The sequence below is a fragment of the Peromyscus leucopus genome, chromosome 8b (assembly GCF_004664715.2).
Source record: "Peromyscus leucopus breed LL Stock chromosome 8b, UCI_PerLeu_2.1, whole genome shotgun sequence".
NCBI classification, from domain to species: Eukaryota; Metazoa; Chordata; class Mammalia; order Rodentia; family Cricetidae; genus Peromyscus; species Peromyscus leucopus.
Window position 1 is genome coordinate 32,892,561 of NC_051086.1, and position 13,332 is coordinate 32,905,892.

Sequence of the window (13,332 nt, forward strand, 5' to 3'; positions counted from 1 at the left end):
GGCAGGCATGCGTGGAGCGCACGGGAATAGATTTCCGAATTACCTGATTTGTTAGGGGTGCACAGCAAGAGCTGCGGGGCAGGAGATGTTGCCAGTTCCAGAAGAAGATTGCGGTTTTGTGATAGGAGAGACAGAGCACAGGGAATTGCTGAAGGGAGTGGCCCAGGGAAGAGAGCAGGGGAGACTGGTGATGCATCAAACAGCTAGACTCAAGAAGCACAGCTACTCTCAAAGGGAGATGGACATGGGGCTGGGGGCTTCTCCGGAGGGACAGACATGGGGCTGGGGCCTTGTCCGGGGGGACAGACATGGGGCTGGGGCCTTGTCCGGGAGGACAGACATGGGGCTGGGGCTTGTCCGGGGGACAGACATGGGGCTGGGGCTTCTGGGGGGGGGACAGACATGGGGCTGGGGGCTTCTCCGGGGGGACAGACATGGGGCTGGGGGCTTGTCCAGGGGGACAGACATGGGGCTGGGGACTTCTCCGGGGGACAGACATGGGCTGGGGCCTTGTCTGGGGGGACAGACATGGGCTGGGGACGTCTCCAGGGGGACCATGGGCTGGGGCTTCTCGGGGGACAGACATGGGGCTGGGGCCTTGTCCAGGGGGACAGACATGGGGCTGGTGTTGCTGGGATTATCTCCTGGTCCTACCTGGCCCACAGTCAGGACAAATCTCTCTGGCCCACCAATCCCGCAGCTGCTCAGACCCAAATAAACACATCCAGCAGGCTGGGTCCTTGTGGAGGGGGGGGAAAGACCTGGGGGCTGGGTCCTTGTCCAAGGAGGAAAACTGCATGGAATGAGAGTGAGGGAAAAGGGGGTTGGATCTCTCAGAGCCCATCCCCAAAGTATCATGCCATCCAAGAACGGGTCCAAGGCTGCAGCTGCCTGGAGATAGTGTTCAAGGCTCAGAATCGAGGACACACTGGGTCAGAGAGTGTTGTGGGTTATCATGTTGTACTTTCACGTCTTCCTTCTTGGGTGCCTGGATCACATCTTTTGACTCCGCCTTTCTTCTCTCTCTGTCTCGCTTGGATTTCCCGCCTGGCTGTAAGCTTTCTTGCCATAGGCCCAGACAGCCTTATTTATTAGCCAGTGGGAGCCACACATATTCACAGCACACAGAAAGGCATCCCCCAGCACCATGCTATGGTTTTAGATCTGTCGGCCTAAAGCAAAAGTTTTCAGAGTGGATCACTGCCAAAACCCTTGATCTGTGCCATCTCTTTTGGGGGTCCGTAATTTAGAGGACCTATTTCTAAATCACGACATCTTCTATCATGTCATTCCTTGGTACTAGTATGAATTGGTTCCAAGATCCTAATTAGATACCCCCATCAAGTTTCATATAAATCGATGCCGTATTTGTATATAATCTGTGCACATCGCCCTGTGTGTTTTAAATTATTTCTAGATTAATATATTAGATATAATACTTAATGCAGTGGAACCATGTAGATGATGGTTTCACTACATTGGATACTCTAGGGAATAGTGGCAGGGACAAGTCTGGGCATGCCCACTCGGGGTACTCCATCACAGGCTGGCTGTGCAGTCCACACAGTAACAACTGAACATGTTTTCAGAACATTTTTTTTTTCCTTTTCTTTCTGATGCTGGAAATCAAATCCAGAGCCTCACACACACTCAACAAGCTCTCCATCACCGAGTCACACTCAAACCTGCATCCAAAGACATGGAGGGTCAGTTGTAAATAAAGTAGGCAAACAGATTGGGTATTGTAACAGTGTTTCGTTCTTTGCTGTTTTTGTTTTGTTTTGTTTTGTTTTGTTGCCATCCTAAGGATTGAACCCAGGGCCTGGCAAGTGCTAGGCAAGCACTCCGCTACTCACATCACCTGTACTGTGATTTTGGGATTTAGAAATGCCTTCCCCATCACGGCACCTTTAGATCTTTCTTACCTGAAGAAACATAGAACTCTTTTTGATGGAGAGTAGGAAATGTATTTCTGTTCTGTCTTTCACTGTTAGCATAAACCAAGCTGGGACCATGTGATATTGTGACACTCAAGATCTGCATGAAGCCCTTCTTCCTGGGCAGTTTGAGAACCCATTGAGAGCCTAGGTCATTAACCCCAGAACTCAATGTTTTTGTGGCTTCGTCCACAAATTGGATGTACCACCCTGGCTGCATAGAGCCTGAAGTCCACCCAGAATTTCAAAGATTAAGAACTTCACATAGAAATTCAGATTCATAATTTGTTGTACATAACTGAAATCTTCTGGGGCCATGGCAAATTGGGATGGTCAAGTTCAGGGGATAATTTTTCATGAAGAATTTAAGTAAAAAAGACATGGTGAGCTGGAGAAGAAGGCTCACTGGTTAACAGTACTTACTGATCTTGTAGAGGACCCAGGTTCAGTTTCCAGCACCCATGTTGGGTGGCTCACAATCTTCTGTAACTCCATTTCCAGAGGATCTGTCGCCCTCTTACGGCCTCTGTGGGCACTGCACACACATAATGCACATAAAGTCATGTCGGCAAATACACGCACACATTAACCAAATAAGTAAATCTTAGAATTTGTAGTCCTGAATTAGGAAAACTAGAGTCTAGTTCTAGCTTTGTGCAAACATCAAATAACAGTCATAGCCGTAGAAATGAAAATAAGAGAATTAACACCACCAGTTCTCCGGATTCTCCAAAGGCCAGGCACACATTCTAAACACTTACTGTACATTAGCCTTGAACCTCAATGACATACAGATAGACTGTATGCTGACCTCTAGGTCACAGAGAAGGAAACTGAGGCATGAAGGTGGCTGAAGCAACTGCCTAATTAAGGGAGGGGATAAAACCAGAACTGGATCCCAGGTTTGACCCAGTGTTGAGCCATGTTGATCAACCTCTTGGACCTTCCCAGCTGCTCCCTGTACAGGCTCAGTGCTGGGTTTCTCTAGCCCTGGTCCTTACTCTCTGTGACTTGGGCTGCACCTCTCCACCCTGGGCATCTCTCTCAGGAGTTCCTCGTGAGGGTGAACTTCCACACCTGAGCACGAGGCCACCGATTTGGCTTCCGCTCTGACTGCATCCTCCATAAGCTGCCTCTGCACTCAGATCCCTATGCAGCCCGTATCTGCCATGGAGAGGAGCTGGGGGTGCCTGCCGAGGCCAGTGGTCTGCAGTGGCGGGGCTAGTCAGAGCAACTGCTACTCCACAACCCTTCACCCTTTTTGCTGTGTTTTCAGGAAGGTGCCTTTGCACTGGTGTTCAAGAGCATCCACTACCCGGGAGAAGCTGTTGCCACAAGGTAAGGCAAGCGTGTGGATGCTTCCAGGAACAAACACATAAATAAGATCAAATCATTTGGCGTGGGACACCAGGGAGCTCATGGTCTCCAGCAAACTGCCCAGTGCTTGTTGGGTCTAAAGGACATCAGCTGTGGCCCAGGCACTGCGCCACCGTGGCCAGTGGTGCGAGAGCTCCTGTTTTTAAAAGGGAAACATAGGCCAAGTGGTGGCGGCGCACACCTTTAATCGCAGCACTCAGGAGGCAGAGGCAGGTGGATCTCTACGTTCAGCCTGGTCTACATAGTGAGTTCCAGAACAGCCAGGAACCCTGTCTCAAAAGAGGGGGAAACAAAAAGAAAGAAAAAGAAAAGAAAACCCACAAATAAAAGGAAAACATAAAGTTGGATTCTTTTTTTTATGTGAAATCTCTAGACTGTTAGAAGTTGTCAACAAATTAATATTAAAAAATAAATGGCCAAGCGGTGGTGGCACACACCTTTAATCCCAGCATTTGGGAGGCAGAGGCAGGCAGATCTCTGTGAGTTCAAGGCCAGCCTGGTCTACAGAGCAAGACCAGGACAGGCTCTAAAACTACACAGAGAAACCCTGTCTCCAAAAACTAATACATAAACAAACAAACAAACAAATGTTGGGTACTGTGCAAGCCTCACAACCTGAGTTTCCTCCCTGGGATCCATGTAAAGGCAGAAGAACGGAGCTGACTCCACAGACCTCTCTGTGCATGCATGCTATACCATCACCCCTCTCCGATAATGAATTAATTTCGTTGTAAAAATGTAATAATAACAAAAGTATTGGGGGTGAGGAGACAGCTGTCAGTCGAGTGCTGGCTGTTTAAGCATGAGGACTTGAGTTTGGTCCCCAGCACACACGTGAAAAACTGGGTGTTGTGGTGCACGCTTGCCATCCTGGCCTTGTCGAGGCAGAGGCAGGTGGATCCCCGTGGAGCTCACAGCTAGCTGAACCCAACTGGTGAGTGCTCAGGTTCAGTGAGAGGCTCTGTCTCAGGAAAAAAAAAAATCAAGGCAGATGGCTGCAGAGGGATGACAGTCAAGGCTGACTTGTTGCACATGTGCACAGGTACACACACACACACACACACACACACACACACATACACACACACACATACACACACACACACACACACACTGCCCCCCCAATAGAAAATAATAAAAGTGTATGAGGGCTTAGACTCAAGTTTTATGGGGGCTTAGATCCTAATTAATGTAGGGAGCCCTCTTAGGCAAAGCATGCACAATTGGGAATATGAAACGGACCAAGGCGAACCCTGCATCTAGTTCTTTAATGGGTCGCCAAGATAGATCAGCAGGTGACGGCCTTTGCTGCGGAGACTGCCAAATTCAACCCCTGAACCCCACACGGTGGGAGGACAGAACCATCTGCTAGGTGTTCTCTGACCTCCGCTGACACCGTGGCACACATGCACCTCCCCCCTCGTGCCCTCCACATGCACACAATAAACTAATAAACGCAATTAAAAAAAAAAAGTCCTTAAAAGCCCAAAGCTCATGCCTTGTCACCTACGTTGGTAGGGGCATAATAGGATTCATCTAAGAAGTCTTGTTCAGGCCACACATTCCACTATCAGAGCCCCTGTCTCAAAGGTGACTCATCACTGATTAGATTCATAGAAGTAGATTAAATGTCATCCTTTATTTTATATTCAGACGGATTGACTATCCACTCACCTAGACATCCAGTGTGTTGAACCCTTAGTACGAGCAGGTTTCTGGAGACTTTGGGACATGTTCCCAGGATGCTTGCTCCAGAAGACAGAGAAGGGCAGAGAGTGGTGCTGCTCTGGGTGGGGGCTGGGGAGGCCACCGTACCAGGGGCCTGAGAGTGCGGCAGATGTCAACGCAGGAAAGTCGGGGAGTAGTAACTGCTTCCCCAGCAGCAAGACCAAGACAGGGAAGGATAAGCAGAAAGTGTGGCTCTCCAGCCTCCCAGTTTGGGTGTGTGAGGGCAGGGTAGGAGCGGCCCGAGGTAGGACTTCCGGTGTCCATGTATTTTTACTGATACCTGCTTTGGGCTGGGCTTGGGGACAGTAGTGAATCAGGTGGTTATAGACATTGCTCCATGAACTTCACAGGCTATTAGTGAGTGGAGGCTCTGGGAGAAACCCAGCTCTAAGGGGCCTTGGTGTCCCGTGGGCTGCTGGTTTTATTCTAAAGGCACAAAGGAGCCATTTAGAATATATGTGTGGCTCTGGGAGACCTGAGCAGACTTGGGTGAGACTGTCCCTTCAAGACTATCACAATATCTACCCAGAAAATCAGATGAATTTATCATAATCTTACTTTTTTTCCCCAGGACTGGGACTAATTTGTCATTTGAAATGTAATTTCATCAAATCATAGAATAGAATTATAAAATACCCGTTGGTCCTTATCAAATCTAGAAGCTCCCTTTAAAATCTCATAATGTGATATTACTGTTTAAAATGAATGTGGTGTGAGGAAGCAATAAAGCTTGATTTTTCTAAATTGCCTGTGACGGATGGCTGGAACATCCAGGCCAGCCCTTGGGATGTCTCAGGAGGCTTCTGTGTCTTAAAGGAGAGCTCAGTCTGAACAATAAGATCCAGGGAGCCACTTACCCAGAAACCCAGATAGCCTTAAGCACTATTATTAATGCTTAAAATCTGTCATTATTTGGGTGCAATTTGAGCTAGCTCCTCACTGGACCTAGAACAAGGTCTCTCTGATTAGTTTTAGACAAAACAAAGTATTATACAAAATAGTCAGGACACTCAAAGCACCTTTTTCTCAATCTTTTTGAACTTTGTCCCCTGTTTCAAGAAATCAGAAGAGGGGCTCTAAGTAAGTTAGTGCTCCTGAGAAGCAGGACTGTCAGTTGCTAAAGAGACAACAGAGACCTGTCTGAGTCAGGCGGACACCCCAAATGCCCATGTGTGGGCAGGATCCAGACTATTAATAAGCAGGTGGTTTGTAAGCACATCAATCTATGTTAGAAATTGTTTAAGACAAATTATTAGCCCACTACATTGAAGTCAAATGCTTGAGATGGTCCTAACAAAGTGTGTTCAGTGTTTTCTTATCAGCCAGTTAACACGTTGGAGGAGCAGTCCACACTAGCTACAGAAACCCCCTTCCCACCCCCACTCAATGTAAAGTGTGACTGTCTAAGGTTTCAGTTATTGGTCAAACAAGGTCCAGAAACAGATAATTTGTAAGTTTAAAATAATTTTTGTTATGGTGCAGTGTTATAATTTTTTTTATTTTGTTGTTGTTGTTAGTCTTTTATTGCACCTAAATTAACCCATCATAGGTATGAACGCATATGAAGACCTTGGGTGCAGAGTGTATTCACTATCTGCAGTTTCAGGCTTACACTGGAGGTCTCGTGTGTGTGTGTGTGTGTGTGTGTGTGTGTGTGTGTGTGTGTGTGTGTGTGTGTACACGCCAGTGTATGCATGTGTGTCTGAGGGTGCAGCTGTGTGTGGAGGCCAGAGGTCCACATCAGGTATTCTCTTTTACATGTATGATGAGTGTTTTGCTTGCATGTATGTATGTGCACCACTTGTGTGCCTGCTGCCCACAGAGGTCAGAAGAGAGCATCAGATCTGGACTTACGGATAGTTGTGAGCCACCATGGGGATGTTAGGAACTAAACTCAGGTCCTATGCAAGATCAGTATGTGCTGTTAACCACTGAGTCATCTCTCCAGCCCTTTTGCCTTATTTTCTGAGAAAAGGTATCATTGAACCTGGAGCTCACCTACTCATCTAGCTGTAGGCTGGCTGGCCAATGAATTCCAAGGAACCATACATCTACTGTCTCAGTGTTCTGCCTCCCTTTCCTACCTGCATGGGTTATAGACCTGCACACCACCCACCACTGTGTTCAGCTTTTAAGTAGCTTTTTGGAGATCCTGCCTTGGTCTTCATGCCTTCATGGTAGCCACTTGGCCAGCTGAACTATCTCCCTAGTTCTCAACTGGAGGTGGGAAGACCACAGTCTGCATGGATGGACAGAGGGCAGTGAGGAACTGCTGTCCTGGAATGTTGCCTGCCTGGGTTCTAGGATGCAGAGATCTGAACTGTGTGAGTTATGAAAGCGATCTGTTTGTCTTATGTGAGTGCTGTAATCTATAAGATAAAGCAAAGAACTGCATTTTGAAGGCAAGATGCCATTAAGATCATGACCTAAAATTGGGCAGTGGTGGTACATGCCTTTAATCCCAACACTTGGCAAGCAGAGGCAGGTGGATCTTTGTGAGTTCCAGGCCAGCCTGGTCTACAAAGTAAGTTCCAGGACAGCCTGGGCTGTTACACAGAGAAAGCCTGTCTCGAAGAACCTGCCCCCACCAAAAAAAAAAAAAAAAAAAAAAAATCATGACTTAATGCCTCCAACAATCTTACCCAAAGCAATAGTAAGCAGGAAAGAAATACCGTGAAGTGTTTCACTGAAGATTCTAACCCAAGATAATCAGAGAACCTGGTGCTGGTGACAGAGATGGGCACCAAGGAAGGAGCCTGAGTTAGAGACTCTCACCCTCATCAACTTCTGTCATTCCTGGGAGACCTTTGTGATGAAATCCACTTTAGTACAGGTCAAAGATTCTAACTTTCCCTTAGAGGGATATCATTTAAGTCAAGGTAAAACTGCCCTTGAAACTGCCTTTTGCAGCCCACAGAGTAGAGCACAGTCTTCCCTTGGTATCTCTGGAAGTTCTGGCACTAAACCCTGTCCAGATACCAATAGCATAGTGCAAGTATTTGCATATAACTTCTCCATATTCTGCTTACACCAGGCCTTTCTCTCATGGTAAATGTTCAGCCCCTGAGACGTAGCCATGTGGGTTAGCTGTTTATGGGGATATAAAGACCCAGGAGCTCAACATCTCAAAAGTGGGGAGAGCATGTTACCAGGCTAACTGGTCAGATACCCGGGCGATGATGTGAGTGAGCTGACATCTCCATGCCAGTCTATTGGTCCCTGCTCCAAACCTGGAGGGCAGCATCTCATGGTCAAGATGTCCCTTCTGTGTGACCTAAACACAGTCTTCTGCTCCAGGGAAAGGAGGGTGTACCGAGAGGCCAGGAAGACATCTGGCCTGGCGTCTTAAAGGTGATGGGTCACTTGATACCTTCTTCTTCCTGCAGGAGAGGCAGCCCACTGCTCATCGGGGTACGAAGCAAATACAAACTCTCCACAGAGCAGATTCCCGTCTTGTATCGGACATGTGAGTTTCTCGAGGACGTCAACAGACAGCCGCGGGGTAGCTACCCCCCCTGCAGCCAGCTCTGTTTGGAGGCAGCCCCCAAACACTGTCTTGGGCGCAGCTGCTGTGTGACTCTGGGTTTCAAAGATGTTCGTGCAATGGGGACTCGGCTCCATCTTTTAAAAAAGCACTTCATTGTGAATATTTTGAGACCTGCACAGAAAAAGAGGGAGAAGCAGGCAGCTGGGGGGGAATGGTAACTGTGCCCTGATTTGAGTTTCTTTGGTTTGTTTTCGTTTGCCTTGCTCTCCCATGGTAGCCATTTAAATGCTCTTTCAGCGCTACTAGGCTATTTGGGGAGCTTTTACGTGATTTGGCTGGCACAGCCATAGCTAAAAATTGCAGATTTCTCCCACACAATATTCAAAAGGGGAAAATGGGTTCTCTGCCACGTGTTATGCAAATAAAGCAGCCTGCTGAGATTCGCAACCCATTCTTTTGTTTACTAGGCAATATTGAGAATGTGAAGAATATCTGCAAGACCAGGATGAAGCGACTGGACAGTTCCACCTGCCTGCACGCCGTGGGTGATAAAGCTGTGGAGTTCTTCTTTGCTTCGGATGCAAGGTAGCTAAACATTTTCATTGTTTTTTTGGGATTGTATACCCAAAGAATAAGTGACTGAACACCGCATGTGCGTGCACTCCGAGCATGCATGTCGGTCAGAGGACAGCTTCTAGGAGTTGATTCTCTCCTCCTGCTGTTTGGGTCCCGGGATTGAATTCAGGTTGTCAGACTTGGTGGCAGCACTCTTACCCACTGGGCCAGCTCACCAGCACAAGTACATACATTTTAGAAATATACAGCCACAGAGAAAGAAAAGTTGGGGTAGGGTAAGAAAAAAAGAGAAGGGGAGTGAGGGACTATTCGAAAGAGATTTGGGTACCTGTAAGTGGTGTCTGGGCATTATAACTGCTGAAGTTTTTATTTCGTAGAAGTGCTCGAAATCACCGAGCTCTCTTACCTTATAGTCAGTGACGGGAGAGGTGTTTCTAAGATTAGAAAAGGCACGGAGGCCTGGAGGAAGAAGAAATAGTGTTCACAGGCAAAATAATGATACACTTTTAAAGCCAACTGACAAGCTGTGAGAACTAACATTGGCAGCTTCCCAGAGAATAAATATGTGGAAATCTTACCTCGCCGCAGTCATCGCTAAGCTGCCGGCAGGGACCGAGCCTACCATATTCCTTCTAGAAGCTTCTCGTAGGACTAAGTATTATCGACTCTTAGCAAACATTTGTTGAACAAAACAAAAGCAACAAAAAACCAGACTATGCACTGCCATGGAAACAGCCCCACTTTAACAAACCCTCCCAGCCTCGTCTAGTGTTCTAGCTCCATGCTGTGGCTGTGACAAATGATGACCAAAAGCAACTTAGGGGAAGAGAAAGTTTTTTCCATCTTCTCCTTTCTGGTCACCTTCCATCCACAAAGGAAGTCAGGGCAGGAACTCAGGCAGGAACTTGAAGTATAAACCACGAGGAATGCTACTTGCTGGCTCACTTGCTGATTCACGCCTAGCTGGCTTTCTTACACTGCCCAGACTACCTGCCTAGGGAATGGTGCTGCCCACAGTGGGATGAGCCTCCTCCATCAATTAACAATCATGACAACCCTCTCAGACACACATCCACAGCAAGCGTCTAGACGTTAGATCTGACTCAGCTTTGAATTTTAGCACGGGTGGTAGTATGTCCTTCCTTCAGAAGGCACATGCCATTCCATCATTTTTCTTTTTGCACTTAATCAGAGGTTCGAGTCCTATCAGCCTCATTCATTGACTGAAGATTCAGCTTTCGCTCTTGGTTTCAACAGCCATTCAAGATCCTTGGTTGGATCGATTCATAATTAGGAATCCATAAACTCATTACTCTATCGTTTGTTCTTTATTAGCTAGATTCTACTGTAGAAAGAGAAACTTGTCTTCCTAAACTATATGGTTCTAAAAAGCAACTGCCGAGTGGGCAGGATGGTTCGTGGGTGTAGGCCCTGGCAGCCAAGATGAGCCTCAGACCCACATGATGGAAGGAGAGATGTGACTCCTGTAAGTTACCTTCTGACCTACACACACACACACACACACACATACACACACACACATACACACACACACACACACACACACACACACACACACGGGCACACGGGCACAGGAATAAATGAATATTAATTTTAAAATGCTTAAAGCAAGTACTTATTTCTTTCTCTTTATAATCAGAATAGTGTATGTTTTCCCAGCCCCTCCAAAGGTGACATGGCTTTTGTATCTTATTTGAAGAAACCAATTATAAAAAGACATCCATGAGATTGCCTGGGGGAGGAATTTGAACACATTAGCTACTTGATGATTTGAAGACGAATTGTTAAGTTTGAAGAGATTGTTGGTCCTATAATAGGTTAGAATTTAGTCCTTAAGATTTAAGAGGTATATGTAAAAATGTTTGCTGCAGAAATGGTGTATTTCTATACATTCTCTACTGGGTTAAGATTAAGGTTAGGTTTCAGAATAGTTGTTGGAGGAGAGAGGTATGGAGAATGGGAGGGCTCCCCTGTGACCCTTCCTACTGTGATGCCCCTGTCATGCCTAAAATGACAAGGATCCCATGCTTGACAAACAGCAAGTGGCTGCTGCCTGGTGACTGTCAAGGGTGTAACATGAACTTTGGTGTCTTTTTCTTCCAGTGCCATCATAGAACACACCAACCGGGTCATCTTCTTGGAAGATGATGACATCGCCGCAGTGGCTGATGGGAAACTCTCCATTCACCGAGTCAAGCGCTCGGCCAGTGATGACCCCTCCCGAGCCATCCAGACCTTGCAGATGGAACTGCAGCAAATAATGAAAGGCAGGTGTCCTCCCAGAGTCCCTGTGCAGTTGCCTTGAAGAGCAGGTGCTCTTGGGAGTCAGAGGACAGAGGGGCCCCTGCACCCCCAAAGCTGCAAGGGTCTAAGGTGTAAGCTGGATGGTCACTGTATCTGACCCACTTTCATATGATTTGTTTCCATAGCCTCAGACAGGAAAACATCTGCAGGCACTCTTCAAAATTGGGGGGCTTTATGGGTGATACTAGCCCTGTGGCCTAAGTGACATCTTGGCAGAAAATTAAAAAGCAACAGCAGCTAAGCCTTTTGCTAGGGTTTTCCTGGCTCCCAGTTAAGCAATAAATATGTATCTAAATTAAAGTCACTTACCTTGGTGATGTTTCCCTGGCCAGGTAACTTCAGTGCATTTATGCAGAAGGAGATCTTCGAGCAGCCAGAATCCGTTTTTAATACCATGAGAGGTCGGGTGAATTTTGAGACCAACACAGGTGAGAAGCCCCTGTCCATGCCCTGCTCCATTGAAAGCAGTCATATGTAGAGTCAACATTAATACCCTGCCTCGTGTCCTGCAGTGCTCCTGGGTGGCTTGAAGGACCATTTGAAGGAGATTCGACGATGCCGAAGGCTCATCGTGATTGGCTGTGGAACCAGCTACCATGCCGCTGTGGCTGTAAGTGCCAAATCCAGACCTTAAGGTAGTCCTGGGAAGTTAACAGCGGGCAAGACCAAGATGCTGGTCATGGTGCTGTCATGCACTGGCCTCTGAATTCGATCAAGTCCCTGTCCTCATTCCCATGAGCCAGCTTGAGAAGTGACTGAGCCCATTCTTCTAGCAAGATAGCCTGGGAGTGGCCAATACTCCCATACCACTGGGACAGCAAGACACCATGTCATAAACTGTCCTTAGAAGCCCAGTGCCCTGTGTCCCTGTGAGGCCCATCACTGACTTCAGTGCCTATTCTGTTTGGCTTCAGACACGGCAAGTTTTAGAGGAACTGACCGAGCTCCCTGTGATGGTTGAACTTGCCAGTGATTTCCTGGACAGGAACACACCTGTGTTCAGGGATGACGTTTGCTTCTTCATAAGCCAATCAGGTAAGGGAGACAGGCAGCATGGCCAGGTTTTCACTGGCTCATCTCCGAGCTCTCTCCTCTATACATCATCACCCTCCCTCTTCTTCCAGTGCAGCCTCCGTGCGTCTGCAGTGTATCTATCACACATGATCTCACACACTGGGTCATTTAAACCCTTAAAAGCATCTGGTGCTAGCAACACTGTATGATGCTGTGTGAGTTTTCATCCCACATAGGTCACCAAAGACAGACTAAAGAAATGATCCCACCCAAGGCTGGCTTAGTGAGCCAGTGAGGTTATTGAGCTTACTTACAGGAGCACAGGTTACTCAAAGGCAGCTGCATCAGGGGATAACAGCCCTCCCCAGCATGGGTAATGACCCATGAGATCTGCATCCATGGAGCTCCCTGCGAGACTTAGGAGAAGCTGGCTTCCCCTGCCATTCTAAGCCTTCTGGCCCTTCCAAGAACACTCCCCAACGTTCTCCTAAATGTTTCCTGGGCATAATTTAAAGGAGAAAAAAATCTCAATTCTACTGTGTGGAGAGTCCCATCCTTGAATTCAGTCCTTGGTGGGCTCTGTGTCCAAGCTCTGGAGGCCTGCTATGTGCAGTGTCCACACTGTCCAGCAGGGGGAGGCATGGAGAGACAACGGTTGTGGTTAAAGTGGGGGGCGTTTTCCCTTAGCTTGAGTGAGCCTTACCTGGGTGTCATCCTCACACCAGGTAAAGGTGTACTCCAGCTGAGCCATATCATTGGGGTCGCCCCTAGAGATTTAAGGAGGGGTTTTGAAATATTTCAATTTTGGTGAATTCCAAACCTTTATTAAAGCAGGAATATTCATATAACAACTTATCCAATCTTAGAAATTACCATCCAAGCCAACTT

The 13,332-nt window shown here is 47.3% G+C and overlaps 1 protein-coding gene across 1 annotated transcript in view; it reads left to right on the plus strand.

The window, feature by feature from the left end:
* Gfpt2 (glutamine-fructose-6-phosphate transaminase 2) overlaps nt 1-13,332 on the plus strand; it is a 46,841-nt gene that overhangs the window by 19,735 nt on the left and 13,774 nt on the right. The window contains exons 7-13 of the mRNA XM_028855010.2: nt 3,214-3,275; nt 8,429-8,508; nt 8,997-9,114; nt 11,230-11,393; nt 11,763-11,858; nt 11,943-12,040; nt 12,345-12,465. Coding sequence (XP_028710843.1) covers nt 3,214-3,275; nt 8,429-8,508; nt 8,997-9,114; nt 11,230-11,393; nt 11,763-11,858; nt 11,943-12,040; nt 12,345-12,465 — 739 coding nt within the window. The remainder of the gene's footprint in view (nt 1-3,213; nt 3,276-8,428; nt 8,509-8,996; nt 9,115-11,229; nt 11,394-11,762; nt 11,859-11,942; nt 12,041-12,344; nt 12,466-13,332) is intronic.